The sequence below is a fragment of the Nematolebias whitei genome, chromosome 3 (assembly GCF_014905685.2).
Source record: "Nematolebias whitei isolate Nwh7 chromosome 3, NemWhi1, whole genome shotgun sequence".
In the NCBI taxonomy this organism is placed as follows: Eukaryota; Metazoa; Chordata; class Actinopteri; order Cyprinodontiformes; family Rivulidae; genus Nematolebias; species Nematolebias whitei.
In genome coordinates, this window is record NC_056500.1 from 3,568,133 (window position 1) to 3,585,059 (window position 16,927).

Genomic DNA, 16,927 nt, shown 5'->3' on the forward strand with positions numbered 1-16,927 from the left:
TAAGCAGAACGTAACATTAAAAATTTGCTTCAGTTGCTAAAAACAGCTGAACAATATCTAAAAGCTATATTTAAAGCAAAAAAAAAAATTCTAATATAGCAGAACATTAAAAACTTAAATTAGCTAACTTAAATTAGCAAAACATCAGCTTAAAGCCAAAACTCTAAAATTGAAATAAGAATTGAAATAATTAGAACAAGCTAAAATTTGCCAAGCAGTAGCTAAATGCTAAATCCAGCAACACTGTAACTAAAAGGTAAAAGCAACTCTGTAGCTAAAAACTAGTTTATTGTTAAAATAAGAATATAGATTAAAAATTTAATGTGCATAACAGTACGGTAATTAAAAGCTATAATTAGCTGTAGCTAAAAGCTAAATGTTGTAACACAAAGGTAAATGTTAAATTAACTAGAAGCTGAAATTAGCAACATAGTAGCTAAAAGCTAAATTCAGCAGCACAAAGGAAAACTGTTAAAATAACTAGAAGCTATAATTAGCTACATAGTAGCTAAAGGTAATCAGCAACAAGGTAAATGTTACAATAAGCAGAATGTAGCAAAAAATCCAGGTCAGCTTTGTAAATAAGTACTGTTCTCAGTCATTTTACCTGGCTGGTCAAATAAATAAATTAATTTAAATAAGTATAAGTGTAACTAGAAGCTATAATCAGAACAACAGTAGCTGAAAGCTAAACTTAAGCAAATTTGCTGAAGTAGCTTTAAAAAGCGCACATTTTACAGGAATTTGAAAAGGTCTCAATGCATTTCTGTGAGGAAAAAACATAAACGATGGTAAATAGTTCTAAAAGTGTAAAAGTTTCCAAACCCCTCACACAACAGCTGCACTGTCCTGAACGAACCGGACGTTTTGAAGCAGAACTTTAGTCCAAAGAAGAAACAGGAACGTTGAGACGCTGTAGGACGTTTGAACTTCAAAGGTTGAAACGACACACGAGTCATTTAATGCGGATGAAAATGTCAATTTGGTTACAATTCTTCACAATATATTTGTAAAACCTTTCGTAAATGTTGTTTAGGAGAGACATAAAATAAAAATAAAAAAAAACCTAACGGTTTCATGTAAAACCCTACCAGTTATATAGGATTTACTTTATTCCGTGTTTTTTAACGAACCATGAAGGCAGCACGTTGCTGATTGGTTGCGGTTGCCACGAGCGGCAGAGGCTCCCGTTGCCACGGTAACGCCTCCTTAAAGGAGGGATTTAATCAATCGGAGTTTCATGCGCTCGAAGCGTCGGAAAGCTCTCGAGGCGGTTAGTAAGAGCTAACATGTAAACCCGGAACTTTAAACCGGTGGAAACGGTGGAGTTAGAGTCCGCTATGAGTGACGAGACGCCGCAGGGACGGATGGGACACCAAGAAGAAAGTTTTGAAAACTATTTTTTAAGAAATAAAACTCAGCCCGGGTGGATGCTAACGAGCTGCTAGCAGAAAGTTTCTGGAGCTCAGGGTGGGAGGCGTCGCGCCGCAGGAATTAGACGGAGCCGCGTGAGCGGAGGGTGTGACGCACTCCCTGGTCCAGTCTGCCCAGTTCGGGATGGCAGAGGACAGCGATATGAAGGGAACAGCAGAGTTTATCAAAGGTAACTTATTTAAAACTATTTAACACGGCAGATTAAAAAACAACAACGTTGATTATAAAGATACAAGTAGTCAAGACGTGCAGAAAAAACTAACTTTAAAACTAATTTTGTCTACAGATTTTCCACTTTTAATTAGCAAACAATCAAAACTATCACCAAATAAACACCTTAAATAACGTGACATTTAGATACAGATGTACTTGTTAAGTGGAGCAATCAGTTTTAAACAATGTTTCTATGTAATCTGTAAACAAATAAAAACAAAACAATTCCTTGGTAATAAACATTAATGAGTTCTTAGATTATTTTATGTTCACATGTTGACATTATTAATTTCTTTGTATTTCTGTGAAACAACTATAAATAGTGCGACTTGAATGTTGTGAGCTGTTGTATGAGATTAGTTTAGATTTAAAAACAGATTTAATTATTTCCTCCATCCTGCAGCTCAGCCGGTTCTCACCAGTTTGATTGTCCTTGTTTAAAACATCTGGATTATTATATTTATTTATTCATCTTATAATGATGAAGTTTATCAAACGTAAAGTAAATTTTTCATTTTAAAAGTAAACGGGTGTTACAGGCTAATGACAACTTAAAAACAACTTGTATGGCTTAAACCTCATTTTATAAACAGGCTTTTATTACAATTTATATATTAAAATAAAAGATCAGTACTTTTGATTATTGCTTTTTTTTTTTGTACCATACAGAGTATTCAGTTTTTCTTTTAGTTTCCGTTGTTTTTAACCAAATGTTTTCAGAGGAAAGTTTTGAACTTTGACCTCTGAATCATTCAGGCGTCAAAAGGAAAACTCAAGGGATGAGCCAGAGTTGTGACTGAGCCTAACAAAACACAGTCTGAATCTATGCAGATGTAAATGTTGTTTTTTAATCCATCTGAGCCTTTGCCTCATTTTAACATCTGATAAAGATGAATTTCTTATTTTTGTAGAGCTTGTTTAACACCTGATTCACAGAAAGTCTATGAAACTGATGCTCAAGGCGTGTAACGATGTTTTCACAGGTTTAATAGTTTCTCACCGCCCGTCGCATCAGCTGGATTGATCAGATCAGTTGTTTTGTTAATTGTGCTTATTTTAAAGAAACTGGAGGCTGGAGTTAGTTTTAATTTCTTGTTTTTATTCCATACAAACACAAACGGCAGGTAAAAAGCTCTCAACAGTTTTAGTCGCATTTTTTTATCTAGGATTAAAAACATTTGTAAACTCTACCGGGTTTTATCTGCAGCGAGACAAATTGTTTCAGGCTTGTGCATCTTCACAGTAATTTTATTGAGGGAATAAGTAAATCCAGACGGATGTGGTCGTTTTATTGAGTTGACCTTTGTAAAACAAAATAAAGTGCAGGAAGGAAACTCAGTCGGGAGTTTGTAAAACTAATACTTGGTTTAAAGCTGAAGGATTTTGTCCTCGCCTGCAATGAAAGTGATAAAAATATGACTTGCTGCCACTACTTTCTGTTTATCTCCACGTCATCCGTCAAACCCATTTTCTTTCTCCCGCAGACCGTCTCTACTTTGCCACGTTACGCAGCAAACCCAAAAGCACGGCCAACACGCACTACTTCTGCACCGACGACGAGTTCGTCTACGAGAAGTAAGTCTTCCACACCTGCTGGTTACCTGCCGCACTGCATTCTGGGTGACGAAACCCAACAGCTCCATGTTTACATTTAGAAAAACTGCATGTTTGAGCTTTAAGGTGACGCACGGGTTGGACCGATAAAGGATCAAGTCTGAATATTTATTTACCTTCCAGTCTGATTCCACATTGTTTACATTGTGTGCAGACCCGTATTTCAGAGATAAACATCAACAATCTGGAAAACTGAAGTAAACGGCTTCAAACTGCACCATCTGCTGTAGTTCATATTTATCATGGCACACCTTTTAATCTGCTGAAGCACTCTTTAGGCAGATTAGCACCAATTCTTCACTGGATTATTACAGATTATAAGCTGTTTTCAGACGTGGACATTTGGATGTTGTCTCTAATGCTCCTCGGACGGGTTTGAGGCACTTGGAACGACTCTGTGATCACCTTTTGATCAGCAGTTCCTTTTTTTAGCGTGTTCGGAACGTGACGGTCGTTCGCCAGCTTGTGTCGGCCGCACCCTAAAGACACGCACGTCCGATCGTAGATATTTAAAAACTGTTAAATATCAGCTGATGAAATCCATCTACCTCTAGTTTCTGATTTACTTTTGTTAATTAATTGTAGTGTCTTCAAAAGTCATAAATTAAATAAACTGTCCTAAATTTGTTCAGAATTTCTGTTTTAAGTCCAAATGTAAGTTTAGTTTGACTCTTAAGTCTTTAAAGGTTTAAAAGTGTTAAATTTAACTGACTGACACTTGCAGAAGCCGCTCAGTGTGATTACTAGTTCTCGTCTGAATTTTTCTATTTTCTTTATTTATATTTCTATTTTTCTATGATGGGTCTTTTTGATGATTTAGGGTTTGAGTCCTGCTGTGATTGCTCACAAGAAGAGAAATTCTCCGAGATGCTGTGAAGTCGTGTCGGGAGATGAAAGTGATATTTATTCAGCGTTTTGTGAACGTTCAGACCAGAGAGTCGTCTTGTTTTTACCGTTCGGTCTGAACAAAATGAAAGTTTTAGTTAAGGAGGAAATACTTGAGGACTTTCAGACGAGGCTTTCACTTTCTGCAGCTCAGCGCCGCGCTCCCCTGCAGCGGGACGTGGTGGTGGGCGGCCCGAGGAGCTCCCAGCGCTCTGACCTGTCCTCTGTTCTCCACAGCTTCTACGCAGACTTCGGACCTCTGAACCTGGCCATGCTGTATCGATACTGCTGCAAGCTGAACAAGAAGCTAAAGGTGAGTTTCTGCTGCTGCTGACTCTCCCTCTGCAGGAATGTCCAGAATGTGGAGCGGGACAGATGTTGCGTGACGCAACCTCCCATTCACAGAAACACAGAGCAGCAGGTTCACTCTCTCTGTCCTGATGGTTCTGCTCCTCCGGACCTTTAAACTGTTGTTTGATGTTTGCTTGGTCGTTGCCATGGAGCCTGGTTTCCTCCGATCCACTGTCATACCAACCAGCCGGTCCACATACACATGTTGAGCTTCAGTCTGACGTAGGGCTGGGCGACATGGACCTAAATTAATATCACGATATTTTAAGATGAACAGCGATATACGATATATGTCTCAATATTTTTCATTCCATAAAGTTCATTCTCTGTCACCTTCAAGAAAGACGGTCACTCTTACTCCCTCTCCTCTTTTTTATTTTGCTCTCATCCTGTCAACCTCAGAGCTTCTCTTTACACATCTTCCAAATTTAAATTTATTATGGATTTGGTCGGCTGGTCCTTCAACGCAACTGATAAAAATTTTCCACCTGGTAACGGAGCTGGAGAGCCCTCGTGCACTGAACGGGCCCTCTCAGCTGGGTATGTCATGTAAACCTGGGGTGAGTGGAAGATGATGTGCCTATTTGTTGTGTCAGTGGAGGACGTAGAAGATGTGCACATGATTGGATTTATCATAACAGGGTTTCTGCTTTTTGGAATCGGTGGATACCTTGGATTTCAACAAATTAGGAAGACGTCGGTAGCGGCTTCGACCTGGTAAAGCTGCCAGCCTTATGTGAAGGATTCATTCTTGCCTCGAGTTCTCAGACTCACGTGCTTACTGAGCTCAACTGGAAGCTGGAAGCGATTCTGAGAATCATGGGCCACTTGCGGCTCCTTGAAGTTTTCAATCTTGGAGAAAACGAATCGAGCACGGACCGGGTGGAATATCCACTAATCTGTCTGTTTGGAGTCTCCATTGAGTGCACCAGCAGAACTTGAAGGCAGACAGAGAACAGAGTCTGGCGGCCCAAACAGTTGTTTATCTGAATTTGGCCTCCCCGCTGGCCTTGGACAGGCCAACTTGTCTCAATTTTCTCCTGGAGGATACGCAACTAGAATCTCTGCCCCCCCTTCCCGAGGACATTTGTGGCCTTATCAGAACCATGACGCTGATGGACGCTGTACCATCTTATCAGAACTTTCTGGAGTGTTTATGGAAAACTCACCGCCTTTGCAGACCTCTATGCATAAATGCGTTATGATGTCATTGTATGTTGCTGTTTTTATGTTGCGAGGACTTTTTTTGTGCATCTTTTACACAGTTTCCTGGCTGGGAAATTGTGTGAGACTTGAAGTTCTTTTGGCTTCCTCCATCCTTGTTCTCTTCTTCTCATCTGTCTGTATGTTGTATGTAACGGGTCTCTCTTGTAAATGAGTCTACGAGGCCATCATCAGGCCCAGACTCTGGTCTACACTCATCTCCAGGCCAGAGGTCGCTCTTTCAGGGATGAAGATGAATCATCCTTGATGGAGAGGAACGTTGGTTTGAGAGAGGAGTGAAGGAGGCCATCTTTGTGGAGAGCAATCATCCATAATTAAATGGGGCGGAGCCTCCGTGTCCAACTGTCCCCCTCCTACAATGCTGTTATTGCTAGTATCACTCACCCTGTGAATAGCAAGCGGCCATCAGGGCACCAACTATCGGTCGTTAGGATGATGGTCCTTCTTGATCATGTGAGCAGCTGGTTCTGGACGTCAACAACAAACTGGTTGATCCACTTTGAGAAGGTGATGTTTATAAGACTGAGTTTGTTGCAGCTCCTCAGACTGAAGAAGTCTTTTGGACAAAAGACGAAACATTTCAACAAAGAAGAATCATTCAGAGGACCTGACTCAACCTTGTTGGTATACGAGGATCTAATGTATAATAATAATATTAATAAACGGTAACCTGAGCATGAGTCAGCTGTGAGCAGATGGATGTAAATGTATATATTTGCTCTGAAGCTTGACAGTCAGACACTGAGCTCTGGTTTTATTATGAACGTGGCTCACACGGAGCGACACCCGGGTTGTTTGGGTCAGCAGAGTCTAATGAGAACAGCTGAAGGTTTAACGGGTCTCTGTGAGAATCTGCAGCCGGATGTTTCCTCTGACGAGCAGCTTTTACTTCAGCTTCTGTTTTTGTTTCAGGCAGAACCCGACGGTCTTTTAGTCAAAACCAAGACGGGCCTTACTCAGTTTCAGGCGATTTCATCTCGCCGAGACAGAAAACTGAGAAGACTAAACATGGCTGATATAAAAACAACTGTGTTTCTTGTGCGCAGTCGTTCACGCTAACCAGGAAGAGGATCGTCCACTACACCAGCTTCGACCAGAGGAAGAGGTCCAACGCTGCGGTTCTGATCGGAGGCTACGCCGTGAGTCTCCCATTTTAATCCGTTTATTATCAGTAGTTTTATTCCACTCAGAAATCATAGATGCTGCACCTTTTACAGAGTTTCTGTAATTTATCTACAAAAAGACGATTGTTTTACAAAGCTTTTATTTTTCAACAATTATCAAAAGGCTTCAGATAAAAAAATGTTTTTGATGCTTAACTTTTTGAGTGTGGACAAAACTCACATTTTCTGTTTTTGGTGACAACTTTACAAGTTTTAAGTAGAATTAACTGAGAATTATAGAAGATTTAGGTTGATATTCCAAAATATTCATCCATTCATTCATTCATTCATTCATCCATTCATTCATTCATTCATCCATTCATTCATTCATTCATTCATCCATTCATCCATTCATCCATTCATTCATCCATCCATCATCCATTCATCCATCCATCATCCATTCATTCATCCATCCATCCATCCATCATCCATTCATCCATTCATTCATTCATTCATTCATTCATTCATCCATTCATCCATCCATCCATTCATCCATCCATCCGTTCTGAAGTCAGGTCTCGGGGCAGCATCTTGATCAGGGAGGTCCAGACATTCCACAACCTCTTCCAGTTCTTCTGGGAGGACTCTAAGGTGTTCCCATCAACCGAGAGACGTAGTCGCCAGAGTGTCCTGGGTCTTACCCGGGTCTCCTCCCAGTCAGACATGCCCAAAGCACCTCCCTAGGGAGGTGCCCAGGGAGCATCCTTACCAGATGAACCACCTAAATCAACTGACTCCTCTGGATGTAGAGGAGCAGCGGTTCTACTCTGAGTCTCTCTTGATAATTCTGTCTCTAAAGGAGAGTCCAGCTCCTGCAGAGGAAACTCATTTCAACCTCCTGGATCCACGATCTCATTCTTTCAGTCTCTACCAGAGTTCATGACCAGAGGTGAGGGGAGGAACATGGACTGACCAGTAAACTGAGATCTTTGTCTTACAGCTCAGCTCTCTTTTCACCACAACGGACCGGCACAGAGTCCATAATACTGCAGATACTGCACCAATCCGTCTGTCAATCTCACGCTCCATTCTTCCCTCACTGTTGAACAAAACCCTGAGATACTTGAACTCCTCCACTTGAGGCAGAACCTCACCCTCGACCTGAAGAGAACAATCCACCCTTTTCCGACTGAGGACCATGGCCTCAGATCTGGAGGAGCTGATCCTCCTCCCAGCTGCTTCACACTCGGCTGCGAACCGCTCCAGTGAGAGCTGAAGATCGCAGCACGATGACGCCAACAGGACCACATCATCTGCAAAGAGCAGAGATGAGTCCTGAGACCACTGAACTGGACTCCCCACACCCCCTGGCTGCACCGAATCTGTGACAACGGGCAGCCCTGGTGGAGTCCAGCTCCCACCCTGAAGGGTCCGACTTCCTGCCGGCAACGAGAACCAAAGTCTCGCACCGTTTGTACAGGGCCAATAACAACGGGCCCCCAATCCTGTACTCACGGAGCCCCCCCCCACAGTGTACCCCGAGGAACACTGGGATTGGTGTTGTCTTTTTGTCAGTGTTGCTGAAACTCGACAACAGAAGTGGAGATTTAAGTTCCCGTGGTCCAAAAATCCTCATTATTTGTCCAAAAATAAAGTTGTTGTTGATGTGGTCTGTTAAAACCGGACCTGTGAGGCCATCAGACACCCCCCCCCCCCCCCGCTGCATCCGTGCTGAATATTTGATGTCGCTGAAGCCACAGAAACAACAGTGGGTTGTTTGCAGGGAGGAGCAGCAGGCTCCGGTACAACCGGACCTCTTCACACACCCAGGACTCGCAACAACCAACGTTTTTCAGTTTAAAATAAATTCATCTCAAAATGTTGAACGCGCTCCGGTTTTAGATGCAAAGCTGGTAAAGATTTTAATAATGGCAGCAAATTTGTTTATTTCAGGTGATCTACCTGAAGAAAACTCCAGAAGAAGCTTACAGAGCTCTGATCTCTGGGTCCAACGCCTCCTACCTGCCATTCAGGTAAGCTATTTATTTATTTATTTGTCTTCCTACAGGAATATGTCAAAAACAGATGCAAGGCATCAAACATGTCTATTTTTTAACTTTATTTGTCTCCTCTGCGGTTGAATTTACATATTTTCCCATTTCGAAGGTCTATTTAACATTTTAAACAAACGTTAACAAGATTTAATGATATTTTCTGTAAAGATATTTACATTTTTAAGTTTTATCAGCCAGAAGAACAGACCGGTTATATCAGGCTCCCAACGTATCAGAGGTTTTTAAGGCTCTATTATAATTTAAATCCTACTTTTTTTTTAATTTGCAAACCGATAGTTTATTTATAAAGCACATTTAGAAACAACATGTTGTAACCAAAGTGCTGTGCAATAATTATATAAAAAGATAAACAAAAAAGTACAAATAAAATTAAAATATCATAAAAAGAAAAATGGTTAAATATCCGTCAGAACAAATGAGTTTTTAAAAACAGGAAGTTAACAGGCCTGGAAATATCGGATGGTAAATTGTTCCTGAATAATCCTAATCTCCTCTGAGCTTCAGCCGAGTTTTCTGGACGACAGAAGCAGCTGGTCAGAATATTTCAGGCCCGCCAAGGAACATAAAGTTAAAGCTAGTCGGGGAGACGGTACAGAGCAACGCCGTGTACACGTTCGTACGTCAACATGAGGATTAAAATCAGTTCTGTGGCGCGCAGGGAGTCTCGGGTGCTCAGACCTGGTCTTCAGGTAAGACGAGCAAAAAGATGGAGGCAGGAAGTGACGGCCTGACTGACCCTGACACGTCAGGTTGTGATAAAGGCGTGGATTATTCTCCAGGTTAGTCCAAACAGGCTCAGGTCTCGTGTCTGAACCAAGAGAAACTGGAGGTCTTGCTCCTGAGTGATGGTAGGATGGAGCGAGAGATGGATCCACAGGTCGGAGCCTCGTCCTCAACGATGAGGGCGTTGCTTTGGTCAATCGTGGTGAAGAAAGTCGAGTCGAAATGCAAAGCTCTGGATTTACTGGTCTGTGGTCCAACTCTTCTGGTCGTGAGGTTTGGATCATGACGGTAAGAATCAGATCCTGGAATCAAGCTGGAAGTGATCTTCCTTTTGTAGGGTGGGGGGCTCAGCCGTAGAGAGAGGGTGGGGGGCTCAGTCGTAGAGAGAGGGTGGGGGGGGGGCTCAGCCGTAGAGGGGGGGGGGGGGGGCTCAACCGTAGAGGGGGGGGGGGGGGGCTCAGTCATGCAGGAGGAGCTCAGAGTAGAGCTGCTGCTCCTCCACATCGGAGCCAGTTGAGGAGGTTCCTCGGATCAGGGCACCTCCTGGACGCCAGGGCAGACCCAGAACTTTCTGGAGGGATCATGTCTCCTCCCTGGTCTGGAGAACACCTGGGGTCCTCCAGGAGGAGCTGGAGATGTCTCTGGAGAGAAGGAGGTCTGGATTTCTGTCCTGGATCTGCTGCCTCCACCACAAGAATAAAAAATGGAGGTTCTCTTAACATCTTGCAGCTTTAGACGTTGGTTTGAATTCATTTGATTTCTTGTAAAACCCTCCTCAAGCCAGAGGAGCATAAACGCTCTGAAGCTTTTAGATTTAAGCTCTGAAGTTTCGTTTGGGTTTTGTTTCAGGGCCAGCAGAGATTTTCTAGCTCTGGTCCTGCAGAGCTCCAACAGAATGCTCTTTGGTTTTTGGCTTTGGCTTCAGTTCGTTCCTGCTGCTCCACTTTATTTTATTCTAATCGCTGCAGCTCCTGTTGTCCTCACGTCTTACTGCCCAAGTTTGAACGTTTTTTATAAACTTTTTTTAGTTTCTAACAACTTCATCAGCAAACGATACAACCCCCCCGGTGGAATTTAAACCTAAAACGACCCTGAATGCAACACAGGAAACTCCCTGTGAAGAACGTTTTGGCTACAAGTCTCACCCTGAAGGTTCCCGGGGCCAGAACTGTTTTCAAAATATTTCTGAAACTCTAAAATCTTTGGTTCCCGCGGGAAGAAACGAAGGACGGACACAACTACAGCTGTAAAACACACACACTCTTTGAGCTATGGGTGAGCTTTTGTTAATAATAATAATAATAATATTTATGATTAATAATAATAACGATGAGTAATAATAATAATAATAATAACTAAGCTGCAGAGGTAAAAATCAGCAAATAACTGAAGAAAACCTCCATATTTCAGCTGTGATTATGGAGAAAGTTGCACGTGGAGCTGCTGGACCTTCTAAAAGCCACAGAAACTTTAACTGTGTCTGTTTCCTGTGGGAGGAAGTGATGATGATGATGATGATGATGTGCAGAGACGGCCCGGCCCGGTTTGACTGCCAATAAGAAACTCCTTTTACTCTCCGGGTCTCACAGTCGAGAGTTTATTTTATTCAAATCGGGTCTAAAATAATTGGAGTTCTGCCTGTTGGGTACAGGAGGAATGAAGTTTGTGCCGCTGGTTTTGCTGTCGCACACACGGAGGTGTGCATGCGCGCGTGCATGTGCGCATGCATGTGTTGCTGGATAACTTTGTTCCTCTGTCAGCATCATGAGGACCTCTGAGCTCTCTTCAGATCTGACTGATTAAACGTTGCATACAGGCCACGCCCACTGAGGCGTTCACTGACCACGGGTAAAATTAACGCTTCAAAAGCCTCAAGTGTTTAAATTCTCAGAGCCAGAAATGTTTCATGAGTTGGAACAAGACGTTTGTTCTTGAAGGATTTGACCTTTTCTTTTTTTTTTCCTCCCAAATTAAAACTCAATCCTGATTAAATTCCTCATTTACAATTTCAACATCTGGAATAATTTGGAAACATTTAATGTAAAAGCTTAGATTAGAACATTTTAGTTATGGTTTTAGACTTAATTAACTTTAAAATATCACTACACAGCCGAACCCAGCAGTTTAAACAAAAATAAAATTCAAGGTTCAACAACATTTATTGTCTGGACGGTTTGTTTTGAGACGTTTCATCCTTCATCCAAAGGACTTCTTCAGTCTGAGGTTTTTTTCCACTGAGTTTGTTGTTTTTGATTGAAGAAGTCCTTTGGATGAAGGACGAAACGTCTCGTCTAAAAGAGAAACCGTCCAGATGACCTGACTGAACATTGTTGGATTTTATACCGGGATTATTGAGCATGAACCTTAAATATTTATTGTCATTCTTAAAAATTAGAGACTAAACTCAGTTTTATTGGCCAGAGCGAGTACAAATAATAACAATAAAAATAGTATGAATACTGTAAAGAACAATTTATAATGTGCAGTGGTGGTAGTAAAAAAAAAAAAAGAAGCAGATTGTAAGTTTGATTTAATTAAAAATATATATTTTTCAGTTTTGCTTTTGTTGGATTTTTTACTGTAAATATTGTTAACAGTTTCATGAGAGTAGTATCCGTTACGACGTGATAATTTACTGTTCGTAGTCTTACAACGGGTCAGATCTTGGAGCACAGTTCTTGTCTGCACCTCCTGCTGTTCAGAGGAGAATGTTGTATTTTTAGAAAGATGACCAAGATTTTTCAGACTCGTTGGCACTTTGGTGTTAGTGTTGTGGTGCCGGTCTCACTGTTGTCGGTTTCAGCTAACATTCGCAGTGAAGGGCTTCTGGTTTTCTCTGGTGGTTCTCCTGTGATTTGGACTCCGTCCCTTCAGTCCAGTTTCCGTCAAACATTCAGCCTCCCCCTCTCGGTCGTGCTGGAGGCATGTTTGAGCTCAGTGAGAGTCTGACGCTTGTGTGATAACGAAGCAGAAAATTTCTCGCTGCAAGGAGTCGAAACTCTCACCGACCAGAAAAACCAAACCAACCTGCTGCTCCCGGCAGCGTCGCCTCGACACCAGACCAGTCTGTCCCACTTTGACCTGAAAGGACTCGGGTCTTTGAGGATCTTGGTTTTATTTATTCAATAATAAATCGTTTAGCGTCAGATTTCACCTGTTACCATCGTTTGAGTACGTTTATTTATTAAACTGTCCGGTGTTTTTCTTTTGAAAAACAAAATCCTTGACTTGACAGACCTCTTGTTTGTGAACGACACCAGGTTTCTAAGACCCCGTCCACACAGGAACGCTGTCTTTTCATAAATTTAAACAGTTTCTACAAATGTTTTCATCCACACAGAAATACAGGAACCGACCCAGACTCTGCAGTGACGCTGTTTCCGTGTAAAAAAACCTTTGTGTATCCGCAAAAACGCAGTTTTCCATGTGGACAGGGTCCTTGTAAGTCCTCGTTTTAACTTCACGGTTACAGGCCTGTTAAGGTCACACGAGTGCCTGACCCACCGCCCTGTGAGTCGGTCGGGTCGTTGACACCTGTTGAACCCTTCCTAACGAGGCCAGCGTGCTTCAAGGTAAGAACTGAAACTGCCTGGAGACGCGAGTCAAGGCTGAGCAGAAAGATGGAACCAGAGACTCTGTTCACCTGAAAGATCTCTGCAGACGTTGGTGTTTTTACGATCCTGGTTGTGACAACTTTACGTGTTTACTTAGTAAAGCTGAGCTCCTGAATCTGCTGTAGTTTTCGTACCAGGTCACCGTCTGGGCTGTGATTTTTATATGTCCCCGACATGTTCATGTGTGCATGCACTTCAGCCTTGAGCGTCAAAACACTTGCATCCAAAACGGTGAAGACGGGAGCGTCGGTTTGGACCGAGGATGAAGTTTGGACGGTTCTACACATTGGAAAAAGTGATCAGCACAAACAGCACTCTCCTCGTTCTTCTACTCGAGGAGTAAAATTATTAACTGCAGACATTCGTAGTGCATGTTCTCAGTTTCACACTGATGCCGGGCGTTTCCAGAAAACCTCTGCTCTGAGAGCCGCGTTCACAACGCTGCAGTTTCCGAGGAAAAGGACTTGAACGCAACAACGTTGTGTAAACGGGAACCAAGGCCGCCTCCTCGGTTTAATGTTGGTCTTTCACCGAAAAGACCTGAAACAAGCGCCGTCCAGTTCGGTTCACGTCTTTCACCTCATGACTCGATATTAATTTTATCATTTTCACTTTAAGCAAAGTGTCTTTTAAGAAAAGTAAGATGGTAAAATTAGAAAATCTGTCGTATTTAAATATTAAAATCTGCAAAGAGATGTAACCAACAGATTTCACATGAACGTGCACACTTTCCAAAACACCTTTTTTAAATGGATGAAAATCATCACACTGTATATTTGTTGTTACTGTGGCCTTTGTTTAAATCAGTCGCTTCTGTCTCTGGATTTATTGTAAATGTCATTTTCTTTTTAAATTATTTAAATAAATTGGTAAAATCTGAGGCCTGAGTTTGTGGAGTCAACATTAGGAGGTAAAACAGGAGCTGCTGTTAAAGTTCGACTAATGTTCCTTCAGATGATCAACCTGCTTTGTTTCCTCTCCGCAGAGACGCTGCCTTCGGGAATTGCACCTACAACCTGACAGTGCTGGACTGTCTGCAGGGAATCAGGAAGGTAAGATCATCCGCTGCTTTCAACACAAACCTCCTGAGAGAAACGTTGAGCATTTTAAGAGAAAACGTCAACATTTTAATTTAGTTTTAGTTTTATTCTAACGGCTAATACTGGTAATAACAATAAAGTGATCATTTTCAGTCAAAATATTTTAGCGGACTTCATGAAAACAAGCAAACAAGAGTAAATAAAATCCAGTTTTATGTGGTTCAGCTTATTTAAATTGATCAATTAATCACATAAACTTTAATTAAAATTAGGGATGCATGATATTGGATTTTTGGCCGATATGTTAAAACTTATTCGATACTGATATTTTATATACGTTCCTGTGTCAGAACATAGCCCTCTTATGTTACAAAAACTGCACCAGCTGTAAGAGCTGGGGACATATATTCAGTAACAGTCGTATGTATAGCACTTTAACTTATATTAAATGAACAGTGTTAAATGTTATTTATTAGCATTAGTCACCTGCGATGCTGTCTCACCTGTGGAGGTTTGTTCCAGGTTCCTATAGCTGCAGTGTGGGATCCTCTGCACTCCTGTGCATGAAGGACAGACTTTTAAATTCAAAGTTTTTATCTATTCATTGATCCGTAAGACTAATCATGCTAACGGGGCTAACACGACGTCCAGATGTTTGTGGTAAAACTCACCCAACAAGTCGTGCTATCGGCTGTTAGCTTCTCAACGACATCGGAAATGACGGCTGGTAACTCGAGTAACGTTACGTCGGAAAAACATCTCAGACTGCGGACGATGTAGCGAGGCTCAACGTACTCCATAAATCTTGGGACTCTGACATCCTCACCAACGAAAAATAAAACTTCCTCACCGCCGACATTTTGAATTTTCCTCTCCGACGTGGGATCATGTAGGCGCACGTGACGTCATCGCGTTGTGCTGCCGCTGCAGGTACAAGCAGCACCTTTTTATATCGGCGAGTGATTTTAATGGAATGTCCGATACTGAATTTTAACGCTGATATCGGCCGATACGATACCATGCCGATAATATCGTGCATCCCTAATTAAAATATAACCAAAGTGGTGTACAAAAGTCAACATATAAATCAATGCACATGAACCCAAATACAACAAAATTCACTGAAATAACGTTTTAAACCTCCACAGTGTTGTTGTTTTATAATTATAAAATGTCCGTTTTAAAATAGTTTATCTTCTAAGGAAATGAGCGTTTCATTAATATCATCCCATAAACTTAGCTCATTCAATCAAGTTCATTGATTTAAAGACCTGATAAATGTTTAATTTTATGGTTTCCATAATTTATTAAATTCATCAAACTAATTCAAACTTGACATATTTTTTCTGTCATGTTTATTGTGGTGGTGCAGAAAAACGGTTGTGAGAAAAAATAACGAGGAAATCTTGTTTAACTTCCTCGTGAGTGGAGCTTCTTTCCGGGTGCCGTTGGGTCCAGAAGGAGCAGGCGGTCCACCGAGAGTCTCCGGTTCTTTCTGCAGATTAGCGTTGCATAACGGCACAGAGCGTGGAGCCGTTGTCCTGCCGGAGATGGACAGCAGCCAATCAGAGCGCTCTGCTAATCTGTCAGGAGTGTTAACTAACGAGCGTTTGTGACGGACCGCAGCACTTTGTCTCTGAAGGATTCGATCATCTCTAATTACTGAAGGAAACCTGGGAAGTACCGGTGTCTGGGTGCTGCTGTGTACTCAGTATTTACTCTTTTACTTGTGTATTGCCGAAAAATACCACCGGTTTACTCATTGGCCAATAATTCTTTGCTTCCCTTGAATTTACAGCCTTAATTGTGAAAAGGCTGCGTGAAATGTAACTAAAAACAGAATGTAACTATTTTCTAATCCCTTAAACGTCAGATTTTATTTAACATCGCAACATATCAAATGTTGAAGCTAAGATTTTTCATCATCATGCATGAGACCAAACATCTCTCTGTGAGCCAGGCGAACGAAGGCCTCAGCGACCCTCCGGAGGGAGGGTAGGGAGTTGATGTGCAGGTGAATTTAGCTCTGAACTCCACACTGCCCAGTTTTTAATTGGAAAAGGTCCCCAGGTGGGAATCAAAACGTCTTCAGCTTCAGAGTACAAGTCTAATTGTTTTATTTTTATTTTACAAGATAAGAATATATACCATTTTTACCAAAATTAAATAATAATCAAAATATAACGTTTTCCTGTGTTTTTCAGGCTCTGCAGCACGGATTCTTTGACTTTGAGTCATTTGATGTGGAAGAGTACGAACACTATGAGGTAAAAACTGGCACCAGTCTGGTTAACACACAGTTACCACCGAGGTTAAAGACGCCCCCGCTAGAAAGATTAAAAAGACTCATCGGTGAGTGTAAAGACTCATCGGTGAGAGTAAAGACTCATCGGTGAGTGTGAAGACTCATCGGTGAGCGTAAAGACTCATCGGTGAGCGTAAAGACTCATCGGTGAGCGTAAAGACTCATCGGTGAGCGTAAAGACTCATCGTTGAGCGTAAAGACTCATCGGTGAGCGTAAAGACTCATCGGTGAGCGTAAAGACTCATCGGTGAGCGTAAAGACTCATCGGTGAGCGTAAAGACTCATCGGTGAGCGTAAAGACTCATCGGTGAGCGTAAAGACTCATCGGTGAGCGTAAAGACTCATC

General features: G+C 41.8%; 1 protein-coding gene across 1 annotated transcript in view; it reads left to right on the forward strand.

The window, feature by feature from the left end:
- The first annotated feature begins 1,366 nt into the window (after window positions 1–1,366).
- Window positions 1,367–16,927, forward strand: part of cdc14ab (cell division cycle 14Ab) — a 24,083-nt gene continuing 8,522 nt past the window's right edge. The window contains exons 1-7 of the mRNA XM_037674435.1: window positions 1,367–1,603; window positions 3,132–3,222; window positions 4,384–4,459; window positions 6,768–6,860; window positions 8,778–8,857; window positions 14,222–14,288; window positions 16,481–16,543. Coding sequence (XP_037530363.1) covers window positions 1,558–1,603; window positions 3,132–3,222; window positions 4,384–4,459; window positions 6,768–6,860; window positions 8,778–8,857; window positions 14,222–14,288; window positions 16,481–16,543 — 516 coding nt within the window. The 5' untranslated portion in view covers window positions 1,367–1,557. The remainder of the gene's footprint in view (window positions 1,604–3,131; window positions 3,223–4,383; window positions 4,460–6,767; window positions 6,861–8,777; window positions 8,858–14,221; window positions 14,289–16,480; window positions 16,544–16,927) is intronic.